General features: G+C 42.8%; 1 protein-coding gene across 2 annotated transcripts in view; it reads right to left on the bottom strand.

The window, feature by feature from the left end:
- Positions 1-2,812, bottom strand: part of LOC126162748 (torsin-1B-like) — a 105,846-nt gene extending 103,034 nt beyond the window's left edge. Inside the window, exon 1 of one of the 2 annotated variants that reach the window (XM_049919429.1) lies at positions 2,265-2,812. In XM_049919429.1, coding sequence (XP_049775386.1) covers positions 2,265-2,436 — 172 coding nt within the window. In that variant the 5' untranslated portion in view covers positions 2,437-2,812. Of the gene's footprint in view, positions 1-1,691; positions 1,873-2,264 lie in introns of those variants that run through there. The other variant, XM_049919430.1, reaches the window with a different exon arrangement.
- Positions 2,813-15,091: the final 12,279 nt, after the last annotated feature.

Below are 15,091 nucleotides of genomic sequence, written 5' to 3'. Positions count from 1 at the left end.
AGCAGTGCAACATTGCAGAAGCCATGGGAAATCAGCGAGTGCAGGATGTCAGCATGCTGGTTACAGCAACAAGGCTGTTTACGCATTGTGAGACAGACCACGCCCACCAACCGAAACCTGCCAGCACAGCAGTAAGACAGGGGTCTTACAGGATGGGCCAAGTGATTTCTTCACCAATCGGCTGTAGAAATGCTGTCAGGAAAATGAGTGGAAGCAGTGCATCAGCCAACAAATGAGCCACTATCCTGTATATACAAATGTCAATTTTCAGTAGAGATATTCAAAGCCTAGCAGACCCAAAATGAGGAGGGGGCTACAACAGGCACTGCCTCACTGTGGGGCAGCAATCAGCATCTATGATCCTGGACAGCAGCCACTGCCACACCAACTTCTGGCACCACGCGTCCTTCCAGGACTTGGTGCCCTTTCAGCAATAGACCCCTTCCAGGCTCACTTCAGCAGCAGCTCGCCACCTGCCCAGAGAGCAGCAAGTCATGGGCAGGGCGATACAGCCTCTCTCCCTTCTACACTGGTACAGGCACCATGGCATCTGCACTGCCACTTGTATAGACAGGACTTCCCACCATAAGTCTGGCATCTTCTGCAAGTGTTCCAATTGTCTCCTGCACTACAGGCACCACCTGCATGCAGTCCAACACGCTTAACAATTGCATGCTGCTAGCTGGTCACGGGCTTCAGCATTCCAGGAGTCAGACATCAGGACCTGCCAGCTGGTCTCCAGCTTTCACACTATCGCATTGCAGTATAGCTGCATGGATTCTAGTAGAGTGATTCACTTGTTAACTTAGTTTCCCTAAGTTCCCATTGACCAGCATTCTTGCCATCACCAACTGTCATCACTCAGTCCTGCACAGAAGTGGCCTGTAACCCCTTTTGTAGACTTCATTTGTAAGAGGAATGGCATGTATGTTTAATCTATGAACATGACTGCTTTTTGACTGTATATGGAAACTGATGTTAACGGAATTTTTTATGGATCTGTGATTTTGCTTTTCATTACAGTTAGTGATTAATTTAGATTGTAAGGTATCACAGAGTTTATTCTGGCTCTTTCAGTCAAGTTAGGTTTTCAATAAGAGTAAGTCAGCAAGTTATTATTATTATTTGTATAACGGGTTTTATTCTAGCAGTATAGGTCAAATAAACTTTCTTATATCAGTATTTGCAGCAAATTGTAGTTTTGTGGTATTGAGGACTTTTTTGTCTGAGCTCGTTGTGCCAAGTTTTTGGAAGAAGTTGTAGTTTTATGGTGCAGTGGACTTCATTTGAGCTATAGAGGGTGTCGCAGGAGGCGTGGTCAATATTCAGGGATATGACAGGTGTAATCATTTGAATAAAAGAACCCTAAAATAATTTTTTTTCAGACTTTGTACACATGGTTATGTTCTAATTCACTGAACTGATGCTTTCAATATAACTGCTCTACTTTGACAACCATCACCATTAGTACTAAACAGATGCTGTGCTGGCAGGCTGATCTGATGCGTATCCCAAGGTCTATGTTACGTCGGAAGTTGGCTGCTGTTAGTTGGCGAAGGCAATGAATGTGTGACTACAGTATTCCTTTACGTTTACAAGTCGCGTAATGCGTTATGACGCTGATGAGCAGTACTGTTATCGTAATGTGGTCTGATATTCTCAATTTGAAGGCAGCATTACGAAGAACATACCCGTTCGAAACCCCCATATTCTCTATGAGGTCCAGGTAGCTTAATAGTTACTACAAACGTAACTACATAACAGCACAGTCGCCATATGACTGATAGCGTCACTGGTCGTACAAGTCGGATCGTGTCGTATTCTACAACATAACTGCGTCGAATCTGCTGGGGCGGTTTGCTACAACACAAAGTTGTTTCAATAAAGAGGTGCAGTAAGTGTTTTGTGTAAGTGGTTCGGTTTACCTACGATCTCTGGTGTAAAAATGTGTGTGAATGCGATACCGGCACATCTCATTATCTTAATAAAAAAAAAAACTCCATGTTAACGTGGGAAACGTAAATTGCTACATCATGCAAGTTTAACACAAAGCGTGGCGTGAGTCAACAAAATAAATGGGGCAGGAAGTGAGGGGGGGGGGGGGGGAGGGGGGGCGTTGTCGCCAGCACACTGGCTCAATGTGAACAAAAATCACCTATCTGGTCCCTACATGCGAAGATAAATGAAACAGTATCAGTTGCATGACGGATACATACATCGCACAGAACTGTTGACAAAGAAAGTACACTGAGGGGTATACTCACGATCAATATTTGCATATTCCCAAGAAGCATGGCAACAGTCAACTAAATTGCACACTTCAGCTCTTGACGCCGCATATATCTTCGTGATGTACTCTGTCATTGTAGCAGCTGTGAATTCCGTGGACAGCAAAATGCTGAACACTACGGAGAAAACTGAACGACCGTACATCATAATTACGAATACCTAACGTAAGAGCTTGTGTGTACGTCCTCATCTTCAAAAATTATTTGTCTCTTTAACACAACACATGCTGCAAACGTATGAAATGAATCTCTCACACACAACACTGCCACGCCCAGTAATCAGCAACATCTCTCAACATCAGCGCCGATAACATTTGTTTAGTGTTTACGTAAACATATGATCTTCACATTTAAGTCGAACCGCCAGCACCTCCGATAAGATCTATCGTTCTTCCACAGATTACATATGACGTGACCCGTGGTAGGACCCACGGAGCGACTAGATTGAGTAAAGTCCTACGAAGCTGACTGGCTGGAAAACTTCGCGTCATCAGTTGGAGCTGCGGCAGTTGAGGCGACTATGATCCCACATGTACCACCTAGTCAACGAGTAAGACGTCCTCCCGCGTCTGCATCTACACTCTGCAAACCACCGCGAGGTGCATGGCAGAAAATACGTCCCATTGTACCAGTTATTAGAGTTCTTCCTGTTCTGTACTGCAATAAAGTATGTCGAGTGTAGTTCTAGAAAGATCTGCTAATGATATTTTCATGGATATTAATAAATGGTTTAAAACCGACTCATTGACATTAAACTTTGCAAAGACTCACTACATGCAATTCAGAACCTGTAAGAGGTTTCCACTCAGCGTATGCATAAAGTATGAAGAAGAGCAGATAGAAGAGGTTGACAGTCTTAAATTCCTGGGATTACAACTTGATAATAAATTCAATTGGGAGGAGCACACCACAGAACTGCAGAAACGCCTTAACAAATCTGTATTTGCAATTCGAGTGTTAGCAGACATAGGCGACATAAAAATGAAAAAGCTTGCATACTTTCATTCCATAATGTCATATGGTATAATGTTTTGGGGTAACTCTTCAAATCAAACAAAAGTTTTCAGAGTCCAAAAGCGTGTAATACGTATTATTTGTGGAGTAAATTCACGGACGTCATGTAGAAACCTCTTCAAAGAACTGGGTATACTAACCACTGCCGCTCAGTATATTTACTCCTTAATGAAATTTGTCCTAAATCATATATCTTTTTTTCCAACAAACAACTCAGTTCATACATACAATACCAGGAACAAAAAATGATCTGCACGAAGACTCAGGGGGGGCCCAAATGGCCTGCGCAGATCAGCGAATATTTCGTCGTTCTGCGCATGACGTCAGCGTAGGAGCACGTTGTGTCGAGGCGCCAAAAGAGCTGTTTTACTGGTGTTGTTGTTTTGCTTTAGTTTGTGGTGTTGTTGCGGTGCTTTGTAAAAGTGTTGAGTCAAGATTCTTTTCAAGATTCTTTATTAGCCATTGATCATGCAAGATGAAATAGGCTTCGTCAGTACATAAAATAATATTAATATTCCAGACACTATATATAAGGCATAGATATAATTAGCATATGAGTAACTTACAAATAACATAAACCTTAAGCAGGTGACTACAATGCTTAATACATATTCTTGTTTCAGATACATACAAAGGTACCAAAAATGAGTTACATTGTAGTAGCAAACACAGTAGTTACGTAACACATCATAACACTGGCAAATAAAGTAGTTACCAAACACAGTTGAAATACAAAGGTATTAAATATGAAATATTTTGTAACAGTATATATAGTAGTTAATTAAGTTAACAGGGTGTCTGTCGTACAGCCGAAAGACAAAAGGCACGGATATAATTTATCATTCGTTCCCAAAAGACGTTAAAGTGCAGAAGGCCTGGATTATGAAGTGCCACCGAAAAGATGGGACTACTGCAGCAGGGGATACAACCCGTCGGCTTTGAACAATGACGTCATAAGTCGCCAGAGAGCATGTATTACAGAGATGAAAGAGCTGAGGAGAATGTTGAGAAACAAAGGAATGCGAGAGAGATAAACATTGATCTTGTCAAAAGCATAAGTGTTTTTTGACTTTTTTTAAAAAAAATCTCACGAGATAGAATAAACTGATCCTACTTTATTAAGCAATATATTGTCAAAAGCCGAGAAGCGATTCTTCTTAATGTTCTAGCTCCCTTCAGTACGTAATAAGTGTTTTTTGACTTAAAAAAAAATCTCACGAGATAGAATAAACTGATCCTACTTTATGAAGCAGCTCCCTTCAGTACCTAATAAGTGTTTTTTGGCTTTTTTAAAAAAAAATCTCACGAGATAGAATAAACTGATCCTACTTTATTAAGCAATATCTTGTCAAAAGCCGAGAAGCGATTCTTCTTAGTGTTCTAGCTCCCTTCAGTACGTAATAAGAGTTTTTTGGCTTTAAAAAAAAATCTCACGAGATAGAATAAACTGATCCTACTTCATTAAGCAATCAGTAAAGAAACGAAACTGAAACATAACAGCTTTCTATAACAAAAAATTAATAATCCACATTACCTCAATATCATTACGAAAAATATTAAGTACCGGCCGAATAAAAAACAAATAATTAAGTTAATTAAGTCACACGTTTAATGATGCACCCAATATCAAGCGATCGCTTTTAGATTTACATTCAATTATTTTAATGATAGTGCTTATTAGAACACAGAACTGCTTTATTATCTATGCCTCGAAGTGAAGACATTACGATCTGTGACTAAGGAATGACGTCATTGTTCAAAGCCGACGGGTTGTATCCCCTGCTGCACTAGACCCGAAAAGATCGCTTCAATGTTGCGACGTCAACTGTTTGTTCGTTGCATTTCACATCCGATGATTATCTACGTGACTTGCGAGCAGAACCTCTCAATCTACCGCCGAAGAAAACACTTAAATCAGACGCAGTGCCGAGTGTGAACATACCAGGAAGTGTTCCCAGTGTTAGTGGAAATTCAGGCCCTGATGACACAGTTTCTCGGGACTAGTGCAGCAGGGGATACAACCCGTCGGCTTTGAACAATGACGTCACAAGTCGCCAGAGAGCATGTATTACAGAGATGAAAGAGCTGAGGAGAATGTTGAGAAACAAAGGAATGCGAGAGAGATAAACATTGATCTTGTCAAAAGCATAAGTGTTTTTTGACTTTTTTAAAAAAAATCTCACGAGATAGAATAAACTGATCCTACTTTATTAAGCAGCTCCCTTCAGTACCTAATAAGTGTTTTTTGGCTTAAAAAAAAAATCTCACGAGATAGAATAAATTGATCCTACTTTATAAAGCAATATCTTGTCAAAAGCCGAGAAGCGATTGTTCTTAGTGTTCTAGCTCCCTTCAGTACGTAATAAGAGTTTTTTGGCTTTTAAAAAAAAAAAATCTCACGAGATAGAATAAACTGATCCTACTTCATTAAGCAATCAGTAAAGAATTGATTTTTTGACTTAAAAAAAAAACTCACAAGATAGAATAAACTGATCCTACTTTATTAAGCAGCTCCCTTCAGTACCTAATAAGTGTTTTTTGGATTTAAAAAAAAAAAATCTTACGAGATAGAATAAACTGATCCTACTTTATTAAGCAATATCTTGTCAAAAGCCGAGAAGCGATTCTTCTTAGTGTTATAGCTCCCTTCAGTACGTAATAAGAGTTTTTTGGCTTTAAAAAAAAAAATCTCACGAGATAGAATAAACTGATCCTACTTCATTAAGCAATCAGTAAAATGATGCACCCAATATCAAGCGATCGCTTTTAGATTTACATTCAATTATTTTAATGATAGTGCTTATTAGAACACAGAACTGCTTTATTATCTATGCCTCGAAGTGAAGACATTACGATCTATGATTAAGGAATGACGTCATTGTTCAAAGCCGACGGGTTGTATCCCCTGCTGCACTAGACCCAGTTTCTCCGAATAGGTCAAACAGGTTGCAGGCAAGAAAGACAATGAAAAATGCAATTGAGCACCTGGTTAGTGTGTCTCCGAAAAAAAGGAAAATAGACCAGTCAACAGCGACAGATAACTGTGACACTGATGGTAAACAGATCAGCGAACTCTGTAAACGTATAGAAGAATTAGAATACAGGAACCGCAGATGGACAGCTATGTGTGCAAATCTCAGGTGTAGTGAGTAGCGTTTGAAACTCAAAGTGAAAGCTTGTGGTGAGAAAATAAAATATCAACAAAAGTGTCAAAAGAAGCAAGTGCAGGAGAAAGTGACTCAAATATTAGGCAAATTGTTTTCAAAAACACAGATAAACTGCTCGTTGAGTGGAAAGAAACGAGCAAAATGGCAAAGGGAAGACAATTGTAAAGCGGTTACACTTCGTGCTGTGTCTAGGAAGTGTTATTTGTTTTTAAGAAATCAGGTCGGTTTCTCACTTCCAGGACTGTCAACACTTAAGAGATGGACGTCACGCTATTTCAGATGCTTTCCTGGTGTGCTGTCAGACGTTTTGCAACTAATGAAAGCACACTCATATGTATTGACAAAAACTGAACGTGTGTGTGTGCTATCATTCGACGAAATGAATGTAGACAGCAATATTATTTATGGTCCTGTTGAAGATCGTGTTGTAGGGCCACACAGTAACGTGCTATTTGTTATGGTATGTGGTTTGTTTTCTGGATGGAAGCAACCCATTTACTATGATTTTGACACACAAATAACAGATGATCGATTAAACAGTATTATCTGCTCTGTACAAGATGTTGGTTACGATGTTGTTGCGGTAGTGTGCGACCTTGGAAAAAAAATCGATCTGTGTGGAAAGACTTTAATGTGACAGAAACAAATTCCTGCTTTTCCAATCCGCAGTATGAAATAAACGAATCTGGGTGTTTTCAGATGTTCCGCATTTGTTTAAATTAATGAGGAACCACTTTCTGGATGGCGGACTAAAACTTCCAAGTGGGAAAATTGTTAATAAATCTGTTGTAGAAAGACTGCTCGCATTAGATAGGAGTGAAATGAAGTTGTGTCCTAAACTGTCACAGCTTCATCTCAGTGTCAAGGGGAGAGAGCGTCAAAGGGTTTATTTGGCAATGCAACTTTTTTCGAGTACCACAGCTAAAGCCATAAGGTACCTAATGCCTGAAGAGGAGGAAGCAACAATTTTTTTTTCAGTTAGCAAACGACGCATTTGACATTCTGAATGCTCAGAGGAACAATAAGAATGTGTTATCATGTGGTTATGGGATACATAAGGATGTTCAAGAAAGAATATTGAGAGAACTGTATAGGTATGCCGAAAAAATGCGCGTAGGCAATGCAAATCACTTGCTCACATTCCAGAAAGGCATTATGATAACTGTTCGGTCATTATTTGGACTGTTTTCAGATCTTCAGCCACTACAAATAACATATGTTTTAACTGCAATATTGAACCAGGATGCACTGGAAAATTTTTTCTCACAGATCAGAGGAATTGGTCATTTCCATTTGAACTCTTCTCCAACAGAAGTAAAATATCGATTACGGCTGTTACTGCTGGGACACAATGCTCATGACATTCCTCTGTCAAGTGACACATCAGTAGAGGCAGATGAGTGTGACGGATTTTTGACGTCACATCTGTTCACAGGAATGTTGCCTGACATGAGCGAAGCACTGCAAATGATAGATGGTGAAAAAGAGCTAAGAGATATTAACTTTCCAGTTCACCCTGCACCAGAAGAATCTATTGTCAAAGAGGGATGTGACTACTCTGCAGAAGGATTCGGTTACCTGGCTGGCTACATTGCATATCGTGCAAAAAACTGTGACAAGACACTGGGAACGCCGTCTGCTGATATTTTAAGTCCTCCAACAAATGAAAATTATGGTTGGATTGGATTTCTATCTCGCGGTGGGCTTACAGTTCCAACAGATGAGTGGCTACATAAGGTGTCTCAATTTGAACTAATTTTTAATGAATTTAATGGATTGGATAGTATTTCCAAGGAAAAAAATATAGTGAAAACAATATGCACTGCTGTCCAAACTAAATATCCGGAATTTTCGTAACACGTTATAAAACTGTATGTCAGAACACGACTTTTCATTCGTATGCAGTTCCTCAATACGAAGCATAAAATGCAGAAAGCAGCAGCAGCACGGAAGTGGAAATCAAGACAGTGGCACTCTTCTTCTACTGAAAACATCTAAACAGGTAAATCAACTATTTTAAATAATTTCCTGAGAACTTATTGGTGTTATAAGTAGTTGCTTGTCCTTAGTAAGAGTCGCTTGCTGCGCTAGCCGCTGCCTCGCTTTGCTCCTACAGTGACGTCACTGCGCCAGCCAATCACAGCCAATTTAGCTTCGGGCCCAACCTCCCTTTTAAATAACCTTGCAAAGACTTAAAAGCACTTACTTTAGTTCAAAAAGGGGTCCACTACTCAGGAACACTCATCTTCAATAATTTTCCAGCAAACATAAAAAATTTAGTTACAAATAAAGATCAATTTAAAAGGAGCCTGAAAGACTTACTAGTGACCAACTCCTACTCCATTGACGAACTTTTTAATAGAAACAAATGATGTATTGTATATATTCATACTATTAGTATTGTTATTTCAGCTTAAAAAAAAAAAAGTTGACATGTTCCATATCCACGAGGATCTCCTCAGCATGGATCTATGGAACGAAAAACTAATCTAATCTGTTCATGAATCTAGCGCAGGAAGAATGATTGTTTGAATGCCTCTGTGTGTGAAATATTATTCTAATCTTATCCTCATGATCCATATGTGAGCGATACGTAAGGGATTGTAGTATATTCCTAGAGTAATCACTTAAGGGGCTCCAGGAAGGTTCAAACAATGAAATGTTCAACTTATACTTTTTTGGATTTTAAAAATCTACAGACTTCCCCCTTTCAATTGATATATAATTTACTCAGTTCAGAAGACAACCACTATTATAAAATATTTTTGAAATACGTTCTGCGTGGGTGTACTCACTGTGGCCAAAATGAAGACGTTATTAGTGTTCCGGCGTAATTACAAACGACAGCATGATGCTGAAGAATGCAAGAGCAGAGAAGGCTGTGAGATGACGTTAGCCAATGGCTCGCTGACTAGGCCCGCACCATGACAGGAGCAGCCTCTATACGAAAAGAATATAAGTGCCATTCCTGCCAGCCTTGGCGGGCAGTAGAAGACAGACACTAGTAGACCCGGACTTGTGATCCATATCCATTACTTGCATGGAGATTGTAAACAGCGAAAGACATTGATTGTTTGCATTTCGCCAATCGCTTGCAACATGTTCTTGTAAACCAAGGTCAAGTATTTTCAGTCTACTTTAATGTAATAAACACCATTAATAAGATTTGCTTGATTTGCTGTATAGCTGTCCGAGAAAGCAGCATCCTTTAGGCACCCTATAGAGATGAGTGGGCAGGACCCCACAATTAGGATCAGGCAAGGATGACTAAGGATGCCAGAAACTGGGCGTTTACTGCATCCCTTGCCAGTGCAGAAAAATATATGTAGGCCGGACCATCAGGATGGTACAGGAGAGATGCAGTGATCATAAACGCCACACAGACAATGCACAGCCGACCAAGTCCGTCATGGCAGAGCACTGCATCTCACAAGGACATTTGTGAACTACGATGGCACAAAGATGTTACAGCTGTCAAACACCTTCTGGAACTGTATCCTCAAAGAGGCAGTGGAGATCAGGCTGCATGACGAACTAATAAATAATGACAGCAGTTTTCAGTTAAGCAAGGCCTGGGATCCAGCCTTGAACATGATTAAAACACAACAACAGTCTACACGAAAATCGGCTCCTGTCAGGACACCTGAAGAAGAATATGCATTGTCGCCACAACGGCAGTGTTCTGCACGCAGCCATGGCCACTAAAGGACTGTGGTCGACGATCTGTCATGGGGCGCTGTGCTTCCCCCCACCACCTGGCGCCAAGCTACCCCCACCAGACCGTGGACCATGCGGAAGTGCCAAGACAGAGGCTGTGGGAGGGGAGTAAACTTCATATAAAGCCATAATCCATCAGAGATCAATCAGATCGATCAAACAGATCATTGTTGTGTTCGCATGAAGGTGAAGGCTATGCGCTCTGCTCACTGTCATCCCCATTGCAGTTGTGTAGGTAGCTCCAGAACTACCGCTAGAGTGTGTGTGCTGCCCCTGCAGTTCCTGCCCATCTACCAGAGGATGCGTGCAGCGGCTGCCATCACTGCCTTTGCGAGCTGTGGCTGCCTCTGCCACTACCACTGCCAGTCTCAGTGTCGTTGCATGAGGGTGCAAATTGGCACATCGCGACAGCCATGCAGCCATTGCTGTAAACTCTAAAAAACAGCCCTGCCTACATGTTCCAACAAACATAATTGCTGACATTAGGGCGAACATAGAAGTAGGCGACATCTCTGGACAGCCATATTCAGGGACTGATAGGTAAGGAATCTAGCGAGTCAGGGCCATGACTGTGGTCAGACAAGCCCGGATTCATCGAGGCAAAGGCACAGAGTAGGGTACCAGCCTATTCTCCGCAGTCAGGTGGAGATAGGTAGACAACTTCATCCACCACTCAAACACATGTCCCTAAGACCAAAAGGCCTTCCAAACCCAAGGGCGCCAAAACTCGGGCACTGACAACCCAAGCTGAAAACATCAGCAATCCCAACATCCCCACTAATGAAAGGGATGAAGTCGAGGACATAGCTCCACCCATTCTCTCCGCCACACATGGCGTAAGAAAAGCGTCGTATGCCGAAGTCGCCAGCAGCAACTCCATCCATGCATCAGAAGAAGGAACCCTACCGATCTCCCAAAACTGGAAATACCAAAACAGACAACCAACTCCAACCAACACAAAGACAATCCCAACCCGAAACTCTAACCAGGAATGCACGAGTGTAGTGCTATACAACCTCCCAAAAGTTATCTCCAGAACCAAGGTAGCATCTGAGCTAAAAAGGACGGCCCTGGGTGGAGAAATAACCGATGTCATCACGACGCGAAAGGGTGATGCTATTATAAAAAAAGCTCAGAGTGACCTCAAGGAATAAATACCGCAGAAATTACTCAAAAATAGTTTTCCAGGGGCGCACATAAGGCTGCTACCACCACAAAGTCCTAACCAGGCTAGGCTACCCAGGGAAACAAGCTCTCCAATCCTAACTGACGTCATCAAAAACGTCGATGACGAAGTTTCGGGCGCCGAAGTTACGGAAGAATGGAAACTCCAAGGCTACTCCGTTATCAAAGCGACCAGAGTCATTGGCTTAAGCGATAACAAGCCAAAAAGTATGATACTAGTATTTATACACGATTAATACACGCATGACGATCTGATCCTCCACCACTTCAGGTTTATCTACTGTAGTGTCGCGGAATAGTAAAGAGTTGGAAACGTGGAATATTGTCAAAGTTTCGTTGCCTATGCCGGGAGCCAGAGGCAGTAGGTTAGCCAAGAGGTAAGAGGATTGCACATGTATGGAATGTGTCGTCAGGAAGGGGCAATGGCCTGGTTACACACAACAGGCGAGAGAGAATTGCTTAGCACGTGGGTTTGTGTTAGACGAAGACTGTTGTAGAGTGCAAGACAGAGGTATAGCATCAGCTGTACTGCATTTCACAACTTCGCGCAAGTCTGCCATAACAACACGTAACTCTGTCGCAAGAACACCTAAGGGGCGAGTACGACAGATGAATCAGCAGTATAAGTGGAACGAATGCGTTCATTACAAATGAGCATGACATCAGGACGTCGCTCGTGCTTCCTTTAAATACGCCACCTTTGACAGCAACAAGGCACTCGCACTCGCAGGTATACTTGCAGTTAGATGTGTAATGGCTCGCTGCGTAGCGCTCAGCTCGGTGATCGACATGTTAACCTTTACTAAGGAGATGTTGCAGTAAGGGCGTCCCATCCAGCAGCAGACGTGAGGTGACAGTACCAGCTCTGGTCCTCTCTGCTGCCGCTGTCAATCATCGACCCAGGATTAGCAGACATCGCGGCAGACTCGCTCGTCGCCAATGCTGACCACATCAGTGAGCCGTCGTCGACATCGTGCGGGGCCTAGGCCCTGTGTATCTACCGTCACAACCGGGTGAGCCGACGACGCTGGGGGACTACGGCCCGTTCCGCCCATCCAATGCGGACAAGCCACCAGGAGGAGCAGGGAAGATGACGGGGTGGGATAGAGTACACTCCGCACTACGAGAACGCCTATCGTGCCCAACCCGGAGCCACCTGCTGTCCGCTGTCGAGCCAGCCGGCCAGCTGGATGCCACCAGCCACGCGCGGCTGAAGTACGAAGTAAGGACATTCCTCCGATACGTCACAGCACGTGGCGCTGTGCTAGCAAGACGTGCGGCCCGGAGCTGGTGACATCGCTACGAAACAGCGAGGGCTCGATGAAGGTGGTTGATATCACCAAGCCATATTGTACTCGGCAGGACTAAATATGTTATGAATTAATAATGTTTCTTTGGCGTCTCTGACGCGCCCACAGTCATTTCCTAGCATCCTGACAACTGGAGAGGTCACCACTCGGCCATCCAGTCCACCGTAGGCTACCGGGACCACCTACAGATTTGGTGTCAGAAGTGGTCGCGCCCACCACCTACAGATTTGGTGTTGGAAGTCCTCGCGCCCACCGCCTACTGATTTGGTGTAGTGGTAAGTGCACGAGGCGATTTTTGTTAATAACTAGGATGCACGTTCTTTGTTGGGAGTGCACTTTGTGAGACCTGTGGAAACAGCAAATTTATCTAGATTTAAGGGAAACAGTTGGGAAACGTACTTGGTACCAGTCAGATATACTGTGTGTAATTTAACGGGGTATGGGGAGCCATGCACGAAGTTTGCACCAGTAGAATGTTCAATTTGTAGACGGTTTGGTCACGCAGCGCACAATTGTAGAGAGTGTCCCTGGGCAATAACAAGGCGGAAGAATTAATTTTGTTTAGTTGTGCATTGTGAGTCTTGTTTGTCTTCTTGTGTGTAGTGCTCAACTGTGACAAATGAGTTGAATAGCTAGTGTGGTTATTGTTCTGAGGAGTAAATTCAGTATACAGTAAGTTGTTGGTAATTTGCCCAAATCATGCCGGAAACAAGATCCGTTAGTACTGAAGTGAGTACAGCTGCTCTGACAGAGCATGTCTCAAAATTGTTAGAAGAGAATGCGCAGCATAAGTTACATCATGTAGAATTAATGACGCAAATGGAGACCTTGCGTTCGGCGCAAGAGTCGCAAACGGGTTCAAGTGAGTGCAAGTCAGTGGCAATGTCCAACCTTGCAATATATCCTTCAGTAGCTAACCTGATCACGCCTTTCTCGGGTAAAACAACGGAGGATGTCACAGCGTTCATTAACGATGTTTTGGCAACAGCTGCAATGAGCAATTGGTCGGACATAACTACGTTACGTATGGCAAATTTGCGACTTGCAGGGGAAGCCAAGACGTTCGTGATGTACCATGAGACGCTTAGTAAGGCGAGCACGTTTGAAGAATTGGCAGATGGGTTATGACAAAGATATTGTAAGCAGAATAGTGCAAGATTTTTTAGGAAGAAGGTAGCTAATTTGACACAGAAGGTCAATGAGACAGTGGAGTCTTTTTCAGATAGGATATGGAAAATTAATTCGCAGACTTATGAATTATCGGGTAATCCTGATGCGGATCATGTGTTACTACGAGAGGCAGAAAACGGAGCCCTCGATGTATTCCTCAGGGGAATTCCTGCAGAATTTTGTCTTAGGGTTAGGACGGAGAATCCTGGGGATTTAGCTGCAGCACTGTGTATTGCAACGCATCTGCAGGAGATGGACATTGCAACAAGGGTTCGCAATGATAAACGCATCTTTGTGTCAGAGAGGAATTGTTACCGTTGTGGGAGGAAAGGTCACGTGGAGTCTCAATGCAGACAGCCGCAGTGCTATGCTTGTAAACGCTAGGGTCACAAGGCGAATGAGTGTCGTAGTAAGCAGAATGGTAACGGGAATAAACAGGAAAAAGCGTCAAACGGGAACGGGAGTGTTTCGTCCGTCGGAAGACATTCCCGGTAAGCAGAAGTACGATGAAAACTAGTACAGAGACGGACTGTTGCTTGATGGGTGTTGTAAGGAATAACAGATGTAAGTTTTTGATTGATACAGGGGCACATGTATCTGTTGCTAGTCTAGACCTCGTGGGTAGGAGAAGACTAGGTACTCCTAGGTATAGATTACGTGGAGTAGGGAATAATGAGTTGCAATCATTGGGTACAACACAGCTCGTTTTTAAAATTGGAACTGTAGAGTTCGGAAAGCAAATGGAAGTGTTGCCAAGTGTGGGACAAGGGTATTCTGTGATTCTCGGACTAGACTTCCTCGATAAACACCATGCCAAAATTAATCTTTCACAGCGTATAGTTGAACTTAGTGGAAACTTGTTTTCAATGGGTACAACAGCTGTAAATTATTCTACGTCGCGAGGTGCATCCATCGCTAAGATGTCACCAATTGAACCGCGTACAAGGGCATTAAAGATGATTACACATGTCAAAGTGCCCGGAGCTGGTGTCATCACTACTCTGGTGTCATCACTACAAGTCAGCGAGGACTCGGGGAAGGTCGTTGATCTACATCTACATCTACATTTATATTCCGCAAGCCACCCAACGGTGTGTGGCGGAGGGCACTTTACGTGCCACTGTCATTATCTCCCTTTTTTGTTCCAGTCGTGTATGGTTCGCGGGAAGAACGACTGTCTGAAAGCCTCCGTGCGCGCTCGAATCTCTCTAATTTTACATTCGTGATCTCCTCGGGAGGT

This window comes from Schistocerca cancellata, chromosome 2 (assembly GCF_023864275.1).
Source record: "Schistocerca cancellata isolate TAMUIC-IGC-003103 chromosome 2, iqSchCanc2.1, whole genome shotgun sequence".
NCBI lineage: Eukaryota > Metazoa > Arthropoda > Insecta > Orthoptera > Acrididae > Schistocerca > Schistocerca cancellata.
Note: the sequence above shows the minus strand (reverse complement) of the source record. Positions and strands in the feature narration are given on the sequence as shown.